This window comes from Rhinopithecus bieti, unplaced genomic scaffold, assembly GCF_001698545.2.
Source record: "Rhinopithecus bieti isolate Rb0 unplaced genomic scaffold, ASM169854v2 scaffold_30775, whole genome shotgun sequence".
In the NCBI taxonomy this organism is placed as follows: Eukaryota; Metazoa; Chordata; class Mammalia; order Primates; family Cercopithecidae; genus Rhinopithecus; species Rhinopithecus bieti.
The window spans coordinates 855463-869066 of NW_016813906.1; the positions used below are offsets into that span (position 1 = coordinate 855463).

The window sequence follows — 13604 nt, forward strand, 5'->3', positions numbered from 1 at the left end:
TAAATAATAAAAAAAGAAAAATATGTTTTTCAAGAAAAGTTATTTATGTTAACACATAATGGATTTATTACTTTGTCATTAATTTTTAATGAATTAATAAATATTTTTTAGGCCAGGCGTGGTGGCTCACGCCGATAATCCCAGCACTTTGGGAGGCCAAGGTGGGCGGATCACCTGAGGTCAGGAGTTCAAGACCAGCCTGGCCAACATGGTGAAACCCCATCTCTACTAAAATACAAAAATTAGCCAGATGTGGTGGCAGGCACCTGTAATCTCAGCTACTCGGGAGGCTGAGGCAGGAGAATCACTTGAACCTGGGAGGCAAAGGTTGTAGTGAGCCGAGATCTTGCCATTGCACTCTAGCCTGGGTGACAGAGTGAAACTCAGTCTCAAAATAATAATAATAATAATAGTAATAATTCATGGTTTTAATTGCTAATATGGTAAATATTGATAGCTATAACCAACATAAACAAAAGCTACTTGAGGTTCTCAAAAACTTTTAAGAATGTAGGTTGGGCGTGGTGGCTCACACTTGTAATCCCAGCACTTTGGGAGGCCAAGGTGGGTGGATCACCTGAGGTCAGGAGTTTGAGACCAGCCTGGCCAACATGGCAAAACCCCATCTCTACTAAAAAAATACAAAAATTAGCCAGGCGTGGTCCCAGCTACTCTGGAGGCTGAGGCTGGAGAATTGCTTGAACCCAGGAAGCAGAGGTTGCAGTGAGACGAGATCGTGTCATTGCACTCCAGCCTTGGCGACAGAGTGAGAATCTGTCTCATAAAAAAATGAGTGTAATGGGTCCTTTAACCAAACTGTTAGAGAACCACCGATCTACATATAACAGTTTAATTTTTTTGAAGGTGCCTGTACTCATCTTCTATAATTCCTTAAATTTTCTTTGAATAGAATAGTCTACTGTACATGTGTCTATATCTGCATCTATATATATAATTACATTTTATGTGCATTTTTGTTTTTACACATTTATTGTGTGTTCATGTGTGTTTGTCAACAGAACTGCAACTTGAATGGAAGCACTGACCCACTTGGTGTTTTGGTTCTTTCTTGTGGCTGATTTTGTCCACAGGCCAAGTTTCTAGAAGTGATTTAGGTATGTGAGCTAGTGGATTTCTGATGATAGTCTTGGATGAAAGGCACAGAGTTCCATAGCCACAAGGCAGGAAGAGTTGGTGGGAGATGGGCGGTCCTTCAGAGAAGCTGCCATCACAGGTCAGCCTTATCCTCTGATGTTGTGCTAGATTTCTTGAAACTTGTATTGTGCTCAAGGCAGGAACTCAGAACTATCCTTAGAACGGGGCTTCACTGTACAAAGTCCTGGCCAATATGAATGTTTCAGAGAAGATGCTGGCTCTCTAAAACCAAATTCAAAGAGGGAGTACATTTGCACTTCTCAGCCACACCCGGCTGCCAAAAGATGTTTGAGATCCTTGCTTCACTGAGGTTATTAACTCTAGAGTTACCTGAAATTCAGTTGCTATGCGTGTTCTCTCTCATTTTCATGACACTAAAGGACAAGACTGAGCCATATCTGTCTTCATCTATCTATCCCAGAGCCTTTCATTTATTGTAACTATTCTGTCTTTTCTGATCCCCCTCCCTGCCTCTACATCTACCCCACCTAACTTGCAGAATTTCCTCTTGTTATTTCCAATCAAATCCTTCAGTGCTAAACAAACATCAGCACCTACAGTGTTGGAAGATGCAATGCAATTTCCTTAAAACTCACAACATAAAAATAGTGATTCCAGGAACTGGAGTAACAGAGCTGTAAAACCTAATTTGGCCCCACAGATTCACTCTGTCTTTGCTGATCTGTCCTTGCTTTTCCCCTCTTGACTTGTCGGAAAAGAAGATCTTCGGCCGCGCGCGGTGGCTCAAACCTGTAATCCCAGCACTTTGGGAGGCCGAGACGGGAGGATCACGAGGTCAGGAGATCGAGACCATCCTGGCTAACACGGTGAAACCCCGTCTCTACTAAAAAAAATACAAAACTAGCCGGGCGAGGTGGCGGGCGCCTGTAGTCCCAGCTCCTCGGGAGGCTGAGGCAGAAGAATGGCGTGAACCCGGGAGGCGGAGCTTGCAGTGAGCTGAGATCCGGCCACTGCACTCCAGTCCCAGCGACAGAGCGAGACTCCGCCTCAAAAAAAAAAAAAAAAAAAAAAAAAAAAAAAAAGATCTTCAACCTTTTAAATGCTATCTAAAAGTTCTTATTACCAAAGTAGAGAGAAAACCTAGAGTTAAATGATCTCTTCTTATGTCTCACTTAATTTTTTTTTTCTCAACCGTGTGGAAAGAAAAGAGAATTTTGATGGGTTTTTAAACATGGCCAACATAAGTTTTATTTGTCAGAGGAGACACCCAGATTCAGTCTGTTACATTCATTTAATCACAGGTCTGATATCCAAGGCTTTGGGGGAAAAGAAGAAAGTAGGATTGAGATGGGGAGGTGCTGGGGGTGAGGAGATGGTGGTGGTGCAAGAGTCAACTAAGTGGTAGATCAAACAGTGGTTATAGGAAAATATTCCCCCTTCCTCTCTTACCTGTCTCTTTCTGCTACCACACCTGAGACGCAAGGTGAGGGGCAGGCCTTGGAGCGGCAGATGTTCAAGGTTATAGCATGCTGCCACAACCCTGACACACGGTGAGGCACAGGCCCTGATGGGGCAGAAGTTTAAGGCACTAGCAGGCTGGGGATGGGGAGGAGGAGGAGGAAATCTTAGGCAGCGGTCTGGATAGAGAGAAAAAAGAAGAGTTTCTCTTGTCACTAACCTCTTTATTGAGCCCAATTTCCAAATGAAGAGTGCAAGAAAAATTTACATAAATGTTTGTATGTGTGTATGCCTATGTGTATGTGTATGTGTTGGGAGAAGAGTTTGGAGCAGGGGGTACTGCTAAATGCCTCCAGCTGCCCACACAACTATTGTCATTTTTCTATTGTCATTATTCTCAGTCTATATTTATATTATCTTTGTTATTATAAATGAGTCCAAGAGATGTGTAAAATTCAAAAAATACAGTTTGAAGGGCATTGGTGGTGATTTAGAAACCTCAACATCACTGCCAATCAGCAAGTCCTGCCAATCTGTGTCCTCAATACTTCTTAAAGTTGCCTACTCTTCATCATCACTAGCATTGCTGTAATATATTATTTCTTGCTTGAAATACTGCTTTAGTTTACGAAAAATCTTCCTTCTCTTTAATTCCCATCTTTTTCTTCTAATTCACAATGCAACCAGAGTGGGCATTTCTGAAGACAAATATGATCATGCTACTTCATTCTTTAAAATCCTTCTGTGGCACCATATTGCCTTAAGGGGAATATCTAAACCCCTTAGTATGGGTCCGATAGTTCTGTGATCTAAGTCCTGCTTCCTCCTTTGCATTTCCCAGCCACACATGCTCAGTTCTTTAGGGACCACTGACGTAGTCCCTAGAACCTTCCCAGCGCTCTCTGGCATTTGCGCCCTAAGGTTGCCTCTGTTTGGAACATACTTTCCACATTTCTTTACCCTGTGAATTCTTTTTTTTTTTTTTTTTAAGATGGAGTCTCACCCTGTTGCCCAGGCTGGAGTACAGTGGTACAATCTCAGCTCACTGCAACTTCCGCCTCCCAGGTTCAAGTGATTCTCCTGCCTCAGTCTCCCTAGTAGCTGGGATTACAGGTGTGTACTACCATACCCGGCTAATTTTTGTATTTTTAATAGAGATGGGATTTCACCATGTTGGCCAGGGTGGTCTCGAACTCCTGGCCTCAGATGATCCACCCACCTCAGCCTCCCAAAGTTCTGAGATTATAGGCGTGAGCCACCGAGCCCGGCCTGCCCTATGAATTCTAAGTAGCTGATCCTTCAAAACTCAGATTAGGTGTCACTTCTCCTGCAAGACTGAGCCAAGGATCGTTTACATGCCCCTCCTAAGTGTATCTCTGTCTCAACCCCCACCACTCTGTATTTTAATTATTTTCATTACTGTTACTATTAATATCTTAATGTTTATTATCCTTTTCCCTTAGTTCATGGGTTTGCTCATGGGCAGAGACTGATTTTTTTGTCTCTGCATTCTCAATTGCAATCTCACCACATAGGCAATACCGCCTAAATAAATTGAATACCTTCCTCTTATGGTTTGAGAAACCCAGAAAGAGAAGCCACCTTGCTAGTGATCACGTAATAGAAGCAGAGCCTGCCTTTTGATCTCGTGTTTGTTTCCCTCCATCAGGAATTACAGACTCAGATGTCTAACTCAGATGTCTATAAGAGCCAGATAGACAGCAACAATGAGAAAAGTGGGCTGGACACATTCTCTCATTTTTCTGGAAAATATGACTTTTTCACACTACATTTTCCCATGTATGATAAAGAAATATTTTGGCACAAGACATATTTTCCTCTTAAACTGCCACACAAGAAAAACAATAGTATGAAAATGATGGTTATATTGCAACTTGATGAATTATAGAAGATTTAAAGATCAAATGTTTCTTTGTGCTGCCGCGAGACTTGGCATATACATAAATGAATCACATCTTATGTTATGGTTTCGGTCTTTGGGGTCATGACCTAGCTTGGCAGTCAAAACCTTCTGACCTTTCCAGTTTCATCTTTAATCGCTGAACCCCTAACCTCACTTATGAACACACATAATATACCCCAAAGTGTCCAACTTTACCGAATTGTAGTTTTGCAACACACCATTTTTAACACCTCTCTCTATCTCTATCCTTTCTCTGTCACCTCTGCTTGAATCAACTTCAATCCCTGGTCTTACTGTTACCCACTCTCATTATTTGATACTAGATGAACCTCTAACTCAGAAAGCTCAAACACCATTCCCAGGCATAGACCTTCTGGTCTATGGTGTGTGTGTTAGTGTTAGCAGAGTACACAAGCACTTTAGCAAGCACTTAGTCAACTGCCCCATTTAGGACTTGCCTGACATTCTCTAATAAAGTCAAATATAGTCCGATATTAAATTGCATGTTTTCTGAATTTTCTGGAGGTGACATACTGCCTCTGGTATCAAATATGATTAAACCTGGTAACTTTAATGCCATTTGGTTCTGTTGGGGAGGAAAAATTTAATTGTTTACTCTAGAGAATGGATTTTTTTCCATTGACTAAGGGACAGAACATTTATTAAAATTATCTTGGTGATCTGAAATGGAGAAATGTACTTCTTTTTCCTTGCCAGAAGCAGGTCCAGGGCATTATTAGCTTGTGGGAACAACTGATAATCGAGCAATACTGACTGATTTGAGATTCGGCCTTTAAGCCCCTGCTGTGTGATTAGTTCTGTCCAATCTGTTGGCATGCTGGAGTAGGGAGCCTGCAGAAGTTTAGGAAGGAAAAACCCTTTAGCAAGTCTCTGATACTAAAGACATTTGATTTAATTTCATGTATTACACATGGTTACCTGGTTTCCCTTGGCAACCTCCAGTTCCACCCTACTATATAGTTAGAGGATGGCAGGATACATTGCAGACTTGATGACATTACCTGAAAGTGACTTGTGGAGAACAGAATTTGCTTCAAAAGAGGAGACACAGTAGTCACTAAGAAAAGACAGAAGAGTCTGAGATCCCTTAAAGAAGAGACAGATAGTTTTCTATAGCTCAGATTTCATTGAATCTGGAGGTTTCAGAACTAGCTATAGCAAAGCAGTTTGGAAATATGATGGAATGAGATCAAGTCCTGTAAATCTTTTAAGGGATAAATCTGAATTTTATTGTTTATAAAGTACAGATAAGGTTTCAGTTCAACAACAGCATTAATTACCATTTATTCAGTATTTGCTAGGAACATGACTTGGGTCTTTACAAACACATTAAATCCTCACAATATTCCTGCAAGGGATGTATTAATATTTTTGTATATATAAGGATATGTGTTTATAGATCTCTTAAAGAATGAGGCTGGGCCAGGAGCGGTGGCTCATGCCTGTAATCCCAGCACTTTGAGAGGCCGAGGCAGGTGGATCACTTAAGGTCAGGAGTTTGAGAACAACCTGGCCAACATGGTGAAACCCTGTCTCTACTAAAAATATAAAAATTAACTGGATGTGGTGGCGGGTGCCTGTAGTCCCCAGCTACTCAGGAGGCTGAGGCAGGAGAATCGTTTGAAATGGGGAGGAGGAGGGTGCAGTGAGCCGAGATCATGCCACTGCACTCCAGCCTGGGCGACAGAGCGAGACTGTCTCAAAAAAAAAAAAGAAAAAAAGAAAGAAGAAGAATGAGGCTGAAGGAAGGGCAGGACAAAATTAACTACAAGGTTTCAGTTTTAGGAGACCATTCTTCTTCTTTTTTTTTTTTTGAATGCTCCCTAAGTCCCATAGGTCTCAATAGTCTATTACAAAACAGTTTAGTAACAGTGTCTATAAATGATTACCTTTAGCCATCCAGAAAAGTTTAAATAACAATCATCTTAGTAATTCTCTCATTGTACACATTAGAAAATTGAGTCCCAGAAATTAAGTAAAACCTAAAGTTAGGTTTCTGACTCATAGTAATTTGTGTGTTATAATACTATGATACTGTCCGGCACAGTGGCTCACGCCTGTAATTTCAGCACTTTGGGAGGCCAAGGTGGGTGGATCACGAGTTCAAGATATTGAGACCATCCTGGCCAACATGGTAAAACCTGTCTCTACTAAAATACAAAAATTAGCTGGGCATGGTGGCATGCACCTGTAATCCCAGCTACTCGGGAGGCTGAGGCAGGAGGATTGCTTGAACCCAGGAGGCGGAGAGGTTGCAGTGAGCCGAGATCACATGATGGCACTCTAGCCTGGGCGACAGAGTGAGACTCCATCTCAAAAAAAAAAAAAAATTACCATGATACTATGCCCATGCATTTTGAAATAAGGCTCGAATAAATGAGAGAAAAGAAGGAAGGGATCTTGTAATACTACTATTATAAATGGTATTAGGTTGAGCTAGCAGAGTAAACAAACTAACAAATCAGAAGGTACTGGTGAGACATTCAGGCACTGGTGTTACGGGATCCTTGGGGTGTTGCTTGGCAACACTGTGGACAGTGGCGTCTTTGCCTGAGTTTTTCTCTGGCCCGCTAGGCTAGTTCTGCCCACTCGGCCTGGGAGGCTACACCTGGGTCCCATGCCTGCCAAGAGCAAGCCAGGCGTAGAGTAGCGAGGGTTGTGTGAGTGAGGATGGGGTCCAGCCATTGCACACAGCAGGCTCGCTGGCTGCAGTGGGACAGGCAGCTCCAGGTGCAGGCATGGCTCCCTGTGAAGCTGCGGCTGGACCAGACATACCATAAACAGCTTACACAGCTGACCCCGGGGAATATGGTGGCATCTGGAAACTTGGAGACGCTAGAAACCGCAGAGCCCTAAAGAGGGTGTCACAGCCCTGGCTCAGGGAGCTCCTCGGTCTGGGTTCCGGACCACAGCTCTTCTCTTCCTCTCTCCTCTCTTCTCTTCTCGTCCCCACCGTGGTGAGCAAGGGTCGTGCTTCAGCCCTATTTGTTTTACAGCTCTTTTAGTCCCACCATTCATCAGGTCCCGAGTTCTTGTCTTGCGTCCAGGAAGAATGTGGTATGCAAACGTGGAGGATGAGCAAGATGAAAAGGAGCTTTATGGGCGTGGTGGCGGGCGCCTGTAGTCCCAGCTACTTGAGAGGCTGAGGCAGGAGAAACACTTGAACTCAGGAGGCAGAGGTTACAGTGAGCTGCTATCGCACACCACTGCACTCCAGCCTGGTGACAGAGCGAGACTCCGTCTCAAAAAAAAAAAAAAAAAGGAGCTTTATCAAGTGATAGAACAGTTCAGAGAAGACCCACAGTGGGTAGGGTAGCTCCTCTGCATAGCCAGGGTGTCCCGATAAGTGTTCAGCTCTCAGCAGAGAGAGTAACTCCTCTCTGCAGGCAGGTGGTCCTGTCATTTCTTCACCTCTCAGCAGAGAGGGTAGCTCTTCTCTGCAGGTAGGTCGTCTGTCATTTCTTCAGCTCTGAGCAGAGAGACCCTGGGGTGGGTAGCACCTCTCTGCTGCTGGTTGTCCCCTCATCTCATTGGGTCTGGCTGAGTCTGGGGCTTTATATGGGCCTCAGAGGGGAGGAAGTGTGTGCCAGTTGGTCCGTGGGCAGCCATGGGGGGGCCTGGATAAAGGACAAGTTCCTACTCCTGTCCCAGGGACTGGCAGCCCCACCCCCCAGGCTTCAGACCCTCCCCGACTTGAAGGTGGGGCTTCACTGTGGACCTGCCGCTTTCTGCCCAGGAACCTGTCTGCCTCCTGCTGCTGTTCGTTGCCCCCTGGCTGTTCCTGCCAAGGGGCGCCTGCAGGCCAGCACCAAACTGCCCTCAACCTCTCCTCGGCCTCCCTCCCGTGCTTGTTGGTGCCTAAAGTCCGCAGGGGGCTGAGGAAGCATGGAGCTGGCCTGTCAGCACTGCCCTGAGTGTGCACATACCTGGCTGGGCTGCGACAGTGCCCAGGCTCGGCCCCAACCTTGCTCAGAGATTGGTGCAGGCACAGGGAGCAGGGAGAGGCCAGGCAGCGGGAGCAGACACCTCCAAGCCTGTGGGAGGAACGGGGGGCCTTTCAGGGTCCCTGAAAGTGCAGAGATGCCTGGGTCCACAGCCCCAAGTTGGGTGGGACTCCAGGGATTGCCTGCCTCTGCGTTTTACCGACAGCAGAGGCCGCCCCAGCCAACCCCACGCAAATTAACCCGACTCTGTCACGGCTGGTCCCACGGTCCAGGCTGCGCCTTTGGCCAGGTGCTCGTGGGCTCCTGAGATGGCGATGGGGAGCGAGGTTGAGGCTGGGACGGAGGCTTTGGGCCTGAGAACAGGTCCTGGCCGGCCAAGCGAGAGCAGAGGTGGCACAGTTGGCTGCCTCGGGAACGTGGAGCACAGGGGTCCCGCCGCCGCCACTGCTGCTCCCACAACCCCTCCTGCCGCCGCCGCCCACACGTCCCCGCTGCAGCAGGCCTGATGGCAGCGGCCACTCCGGACGGTCCACGCTGCCATCACTGGTAACAGGTTGTGCCTAGCTAGCGATTAATTTATTCTCCTTGGCTCAAGTCTGAAAGAATTAATGCAGCCAACCTTTCTAAGTGATCATCAGTCTTCAGGAGTCTATATAGTACCCTACTGGTCATTTGAAGGAAGTCCTGTTAGTTTAGAAGGACAGGTCTACATATGAACCACAGCTTATCTATAAATTAAGCCGTGTCTTGAAGTGGATGTGAATGATAATCATTGGCCTTTTTTTGTGACATGTAGAAGCAGACTACATATGGTATATTATTGACTTATACAATGTTTCCGTCATGTTTGCAAAATACTGTGTGCTGTGGGGGACATACCATTGCCTTTCTTTAAGGTGAAAACTGTGGGAGTCTAACAGGAAACAAATCTCAGTGTCAGTCACTTACTATGCAAAGCATTTGGCATAAATTTCTTTTCTTTCTTTTCTTTTCTTTTCTTTTTTTTTTTCTTGAAACGAAGCCTCGCTCTGCCGCCCAGGCTGGAGTGCAGGGACTCACTGCAAGCTCCGCCTCCCGGGTTCATGTCTTTCTCCTGCCTTAGCCTCCCGAGTAGCTGGGACTATAGGCGCCCGCCACCACACCCGGCTAATTTTTTTGTATTTTTTTTTTTTTTTTTTTTAGTAGAGCGGGGTTTCACCGTGTTAGCCAGGATGGTCTTGATCTCCTGACCTCGTGATCCGCCCGTCTCGGCCTCCCATAGTGCTGGGATTACAGGCGTGAGTCACCCCACCCGGCCGGCATAAATTTCATTTAATCTGGGCTGGGCACGGTGGCTCACTCCTGTAATCCCAGCACTTTGGGAGGCCGAGGCGGGTAGATCACTTGAGGTCAGGAGTTCGAGACCAGCCTGGCCAACATGGCAAAACCCTGTCTCTACTAAAAATACAAAAGTTAGCCGAGTGTGGTGGCGGGCACTTGTAATCCCAGCTACTCAGAAGACTGAGGTGGAAGAATCGCTTCAACCTGGGAAGCAAAGGTTGCAGTGAGCTGAGATCCTTCCACTACACTCCAGTTTTGGTGACAGAGTGAGACTCCCTCTCAAAAATAAAGAAAGAAAAGAAAAACACTCATACCTCATTAATGAGAAATAGAAATCTGTAAGGAGGAGGGGGATACCCCTGCTGAATTCCTAGGCCACAGTAAACCAGCATTGCAAAATAAAATCTTACCTCATTTCTGATTTTAAATGAGACTGAGGTCACTGGTAAATTTTTGAATACTAACTCATCATCTAAAAAGGGGAGTTTGATTAGCAAATAGTTAAGCACTTCAGTAATGATATTGAGACTTAATTTCACTGAACATGTTTCCCCCTTTTCTCTTTCTGGGTGTGACTAAATTGCCTACAGCATGCTGCATGGTTGCTGGTAAAACAGGAAATGGGGTAAGTAATTTAGGTAGGGAATTTTTACTACCATTTAAATACAAGCTACCTGGTTCTTAAAGTACTTTTACTACTACAATCTCTATTTTTATAGTGCATTCACTAGCTACTAGAGAAATCAGCACAAAGAACCAATTTTTATTGTATACATTTAGGGTATCAACCTTGTTTCATTAGTTTATTTGCATAACATTAGTAGTTTATTAAAGCAGATTCATTTTTTGTGTGTTTTAATATGAATGTAAATACATGTTTATATGCATTAGGTACTTATGTAATGTAGTTTGGGCAGTTATATTTTTAAAATAAATTTTATTTATTTATTATTATTATTATTGTTGTTGTTATTATTTTTGAGATGGAGTCTTGCTCTGTCACCCAGGCTGGAGTGCAGTGGTGTGATCTCAGTTCACTGCAACCTCCACCTTGCTGGTTCAAGTGATTCTCCTGCCTCAGCCTCCCTAGTAACTGGGATTACAGGAGCCTGCCACCATGCCTGGCTAATTTTTGTGTTTTTAGTAGAGATGGGGTTTCACCATGTTGTCCAGGCTGGTCTTGAACCCCTGACCTCAGGTGATTCACCTGCCTCGGCCTCCCAGAGTACTGGGATTACAGGCATGAGCCACGGCGCACAGCCTAAAAATAAATTTTATATTAGTCTTAGAAACTAAACTATAAAGCTATGTCATAAAAGATAAAAAGTAACTGGCGGAACAACCTATGTGAGTTTACACATAGGTAAGACATAGAAAACATAGATTCACAATCCTTTATCTGAAACCCTTAGAGGCCAAAGATGTTTTGAAATATAAAATTTTTGGATTTTTAAAATGTGATATGATGTTAAAGATCATGTATATCATTTCCTTCCTCCCCCCCAGGCTCTGGGGTGGTACTACATAATCAAACATATTGATATTTCTGCAACAAAACATGAATATTCACAGTAAGTTTGATAAAGTCTCTAAATTGCCTCCTTCAAATCAGGATTTGATTCCCAACTGAGTTTAAAAAAATTTTTTTGGCTGGGCGCGGTGGCTCACACCACTTTAATCCCAGCACTTTGGGAGGCCGAGACGGGCAGATCACGAGGTCAGGAGATCGAGACCATCCTGGCTAACATGGTGAAACCCCGTCTCTACTAAAAATACAAAAAATTAGCCGGGTGTGATGGCGGGCGCCTGTAGTCCCAGCTACAGGGGAGGCTGAGGCAGGAGAATGGCGTGAACCTGGGAGGCGGAGCTTGCAGTGAACCGAGATTGCACCACTGCACTCCAGCCTAGGCGACAGAGCGAGACTCCGTCTCAAAAAAAAAAAAATTTTTTTAAATTCTCCAGAATATTTTGGAGTTTGAAACTAAAAAATACCAGTACAAAAAAGGGCCATGTGACTATTGGCAGTACCTGTATACTCTGGAGAAAAAAATCCAGGAAGAGTATAAATTTCTATTTTAGAATCTCATACTTGGTTAAGTGACTTATAGAAAAATAATTAATTTGACTTTTTTGTTTGTTTTGTGTTATATATCTGCATTTTCAAAAGGGTAATAACTACATAAGGTTTGGGGGTTTCGTTAGGTTTTATTAAATTAGTCGCAAATGGTTTAGATTCTGGTATAATAGTAAAACTTGATCCTATGTTTTTAGAAATTTGCTAGCATAGTCAGAGCATGCTTTTTTCTAAATGTTTTCAATTTATATCCATGTTGCTAATGCGTTACTGTTTCTATTTCAGTTTTTTTTTTTTTTAGACGTAGTTTCTCCCCTGTTGCCCAGGCTAGAGTGCAGTGGTGCAATCTCAGCTAATTGCAACCTCTGCCTCCCGGGTTCAAGCGATTCTCCTGCCTCAGCCTCCCAACTATCTTGGGATTACAGGTGTGCGCCACCACACCTGGTTAATTTTTTGTATTTTTAGTAGATGCAGAGTTTCACCGTGTTGGCCAGGCTGGTCTCTAACTCCTGACCTTAGGTGATCCACATGCCTCGGCCTCCCAAAGTGCTGGGATTACAGGCGTGAGCCACCACTCCTCGCTTGTTTTTATTTCTTATCAAAGGATTTTAAACTAAGTTTAGTTCTTCCTAAACATTCTGATTGATATAGGGATAATGGAACAGAAAGAAACACAGGTCACTGGTTTTTTGCCTTCAGTGTCCCTAGTTCATTCTGAGTTGAAAAGATTGTGGAGGAATTGCTGTTAAAGAATTGATTTAGGGAATTTACAAAAAAAAATTAATTGCCTTGCATATTCTGGTTCATCTTTTCTCTAGAATGGTGGTTGTGTTGTATCTACAGCAAAAGTGATTGCAACTGACACCCTCATAAGCACTTATCTGACAGAGAAGAGAAAGAGAAGTGTAGTTACTAAGTATGAAATGGGGACTGAATTTACTTTAATGAGTACTAGTCCCTCTAAAGGACAATCTGGTATATGCTAGGGACCTCTGTGAAAATATTTAGCCCAAATTATATTAGGAAAGTTATTAGTCCCATTTAACTTTCAGGATTGGAAATCTGGCATTTTAAGTATTATATTTGCTTTATATATAAGGATGAGGTTTCCAAGCTGTCTGTTAACCCTTTCCTCTGGCTCTATAATCTGGAGGGAAAAATTACCTATAGTTGAAGTTTTTAAACTGGGCTCAAATGCACTAAATATACATCAATGACTGTGAAGGATTTAAAACACCGGTTTTCTTAAATAATGTTTTAACTCACTTTTGGGATTGGCTTTTGTAACAACCCATTGGACTTTCCAGAATCTAAACAATTTAAAAAATAGTTTCCATTCTTGTGTTTTCTGTTTCAACGTTTATTCTTTAAAACGTATTTTCATATATTATTTACTTTCAACGGTGATGCTATTTTGTGCAAATATTAAATAGTTGAACTGTTGATACAATATCAGGATAGTCTTTTAAAATACCTAAAATCTTTCTGATATTCAGAGAGTTAGGAACAGTTTATGAAGCTCACAGAGTATTTGGATAAGTTCTTGAATATAGAGAAATAATTTGATTATTTGTCAGATGTAGAGTTTATCTGGGTATTTCATTGTTAAATCACAATCCCAAAGCATACAAAAGCTCTCTCTGTAACCAGTTATATTCTCAGCTGGATACAGAATGGGAAGATCAACTATTTCTTTCTTTTTTTTTTTGGATCAACTATTTCTTTTTTTTTTTTTTTTTTTTTTTTT

At 43.2% G+C, this 13604-nt stretch overlaps 1 protein-coding gene across 6 annotated transcripts in view; it reads left to right on the forward strand.

The window, feature by feature from the left end:
- Positions 1–13604, forward strand: part of PUS10 (pseudouridine synthase 10) — a 79727-nt gene that overhangs the window by 35167 nt on the left and 30956 nt on the right. For all 6 annotated transcript variants that reach the window (XM_017849083.1, XM_017849086.1, XM_017849088.1 and 3 more), the window contains one exon: positions 10374–10408. In XM_017849083.1, the coding sequence (XP_017704572.1) occupies positions 10382–10408 (27 nt within the window). In that variant the 5' untranslated portion in view covers positions 10374–10381. The remainder of the gene's footprint in view (positions 1–10373; positions 10409–13604) is intronic.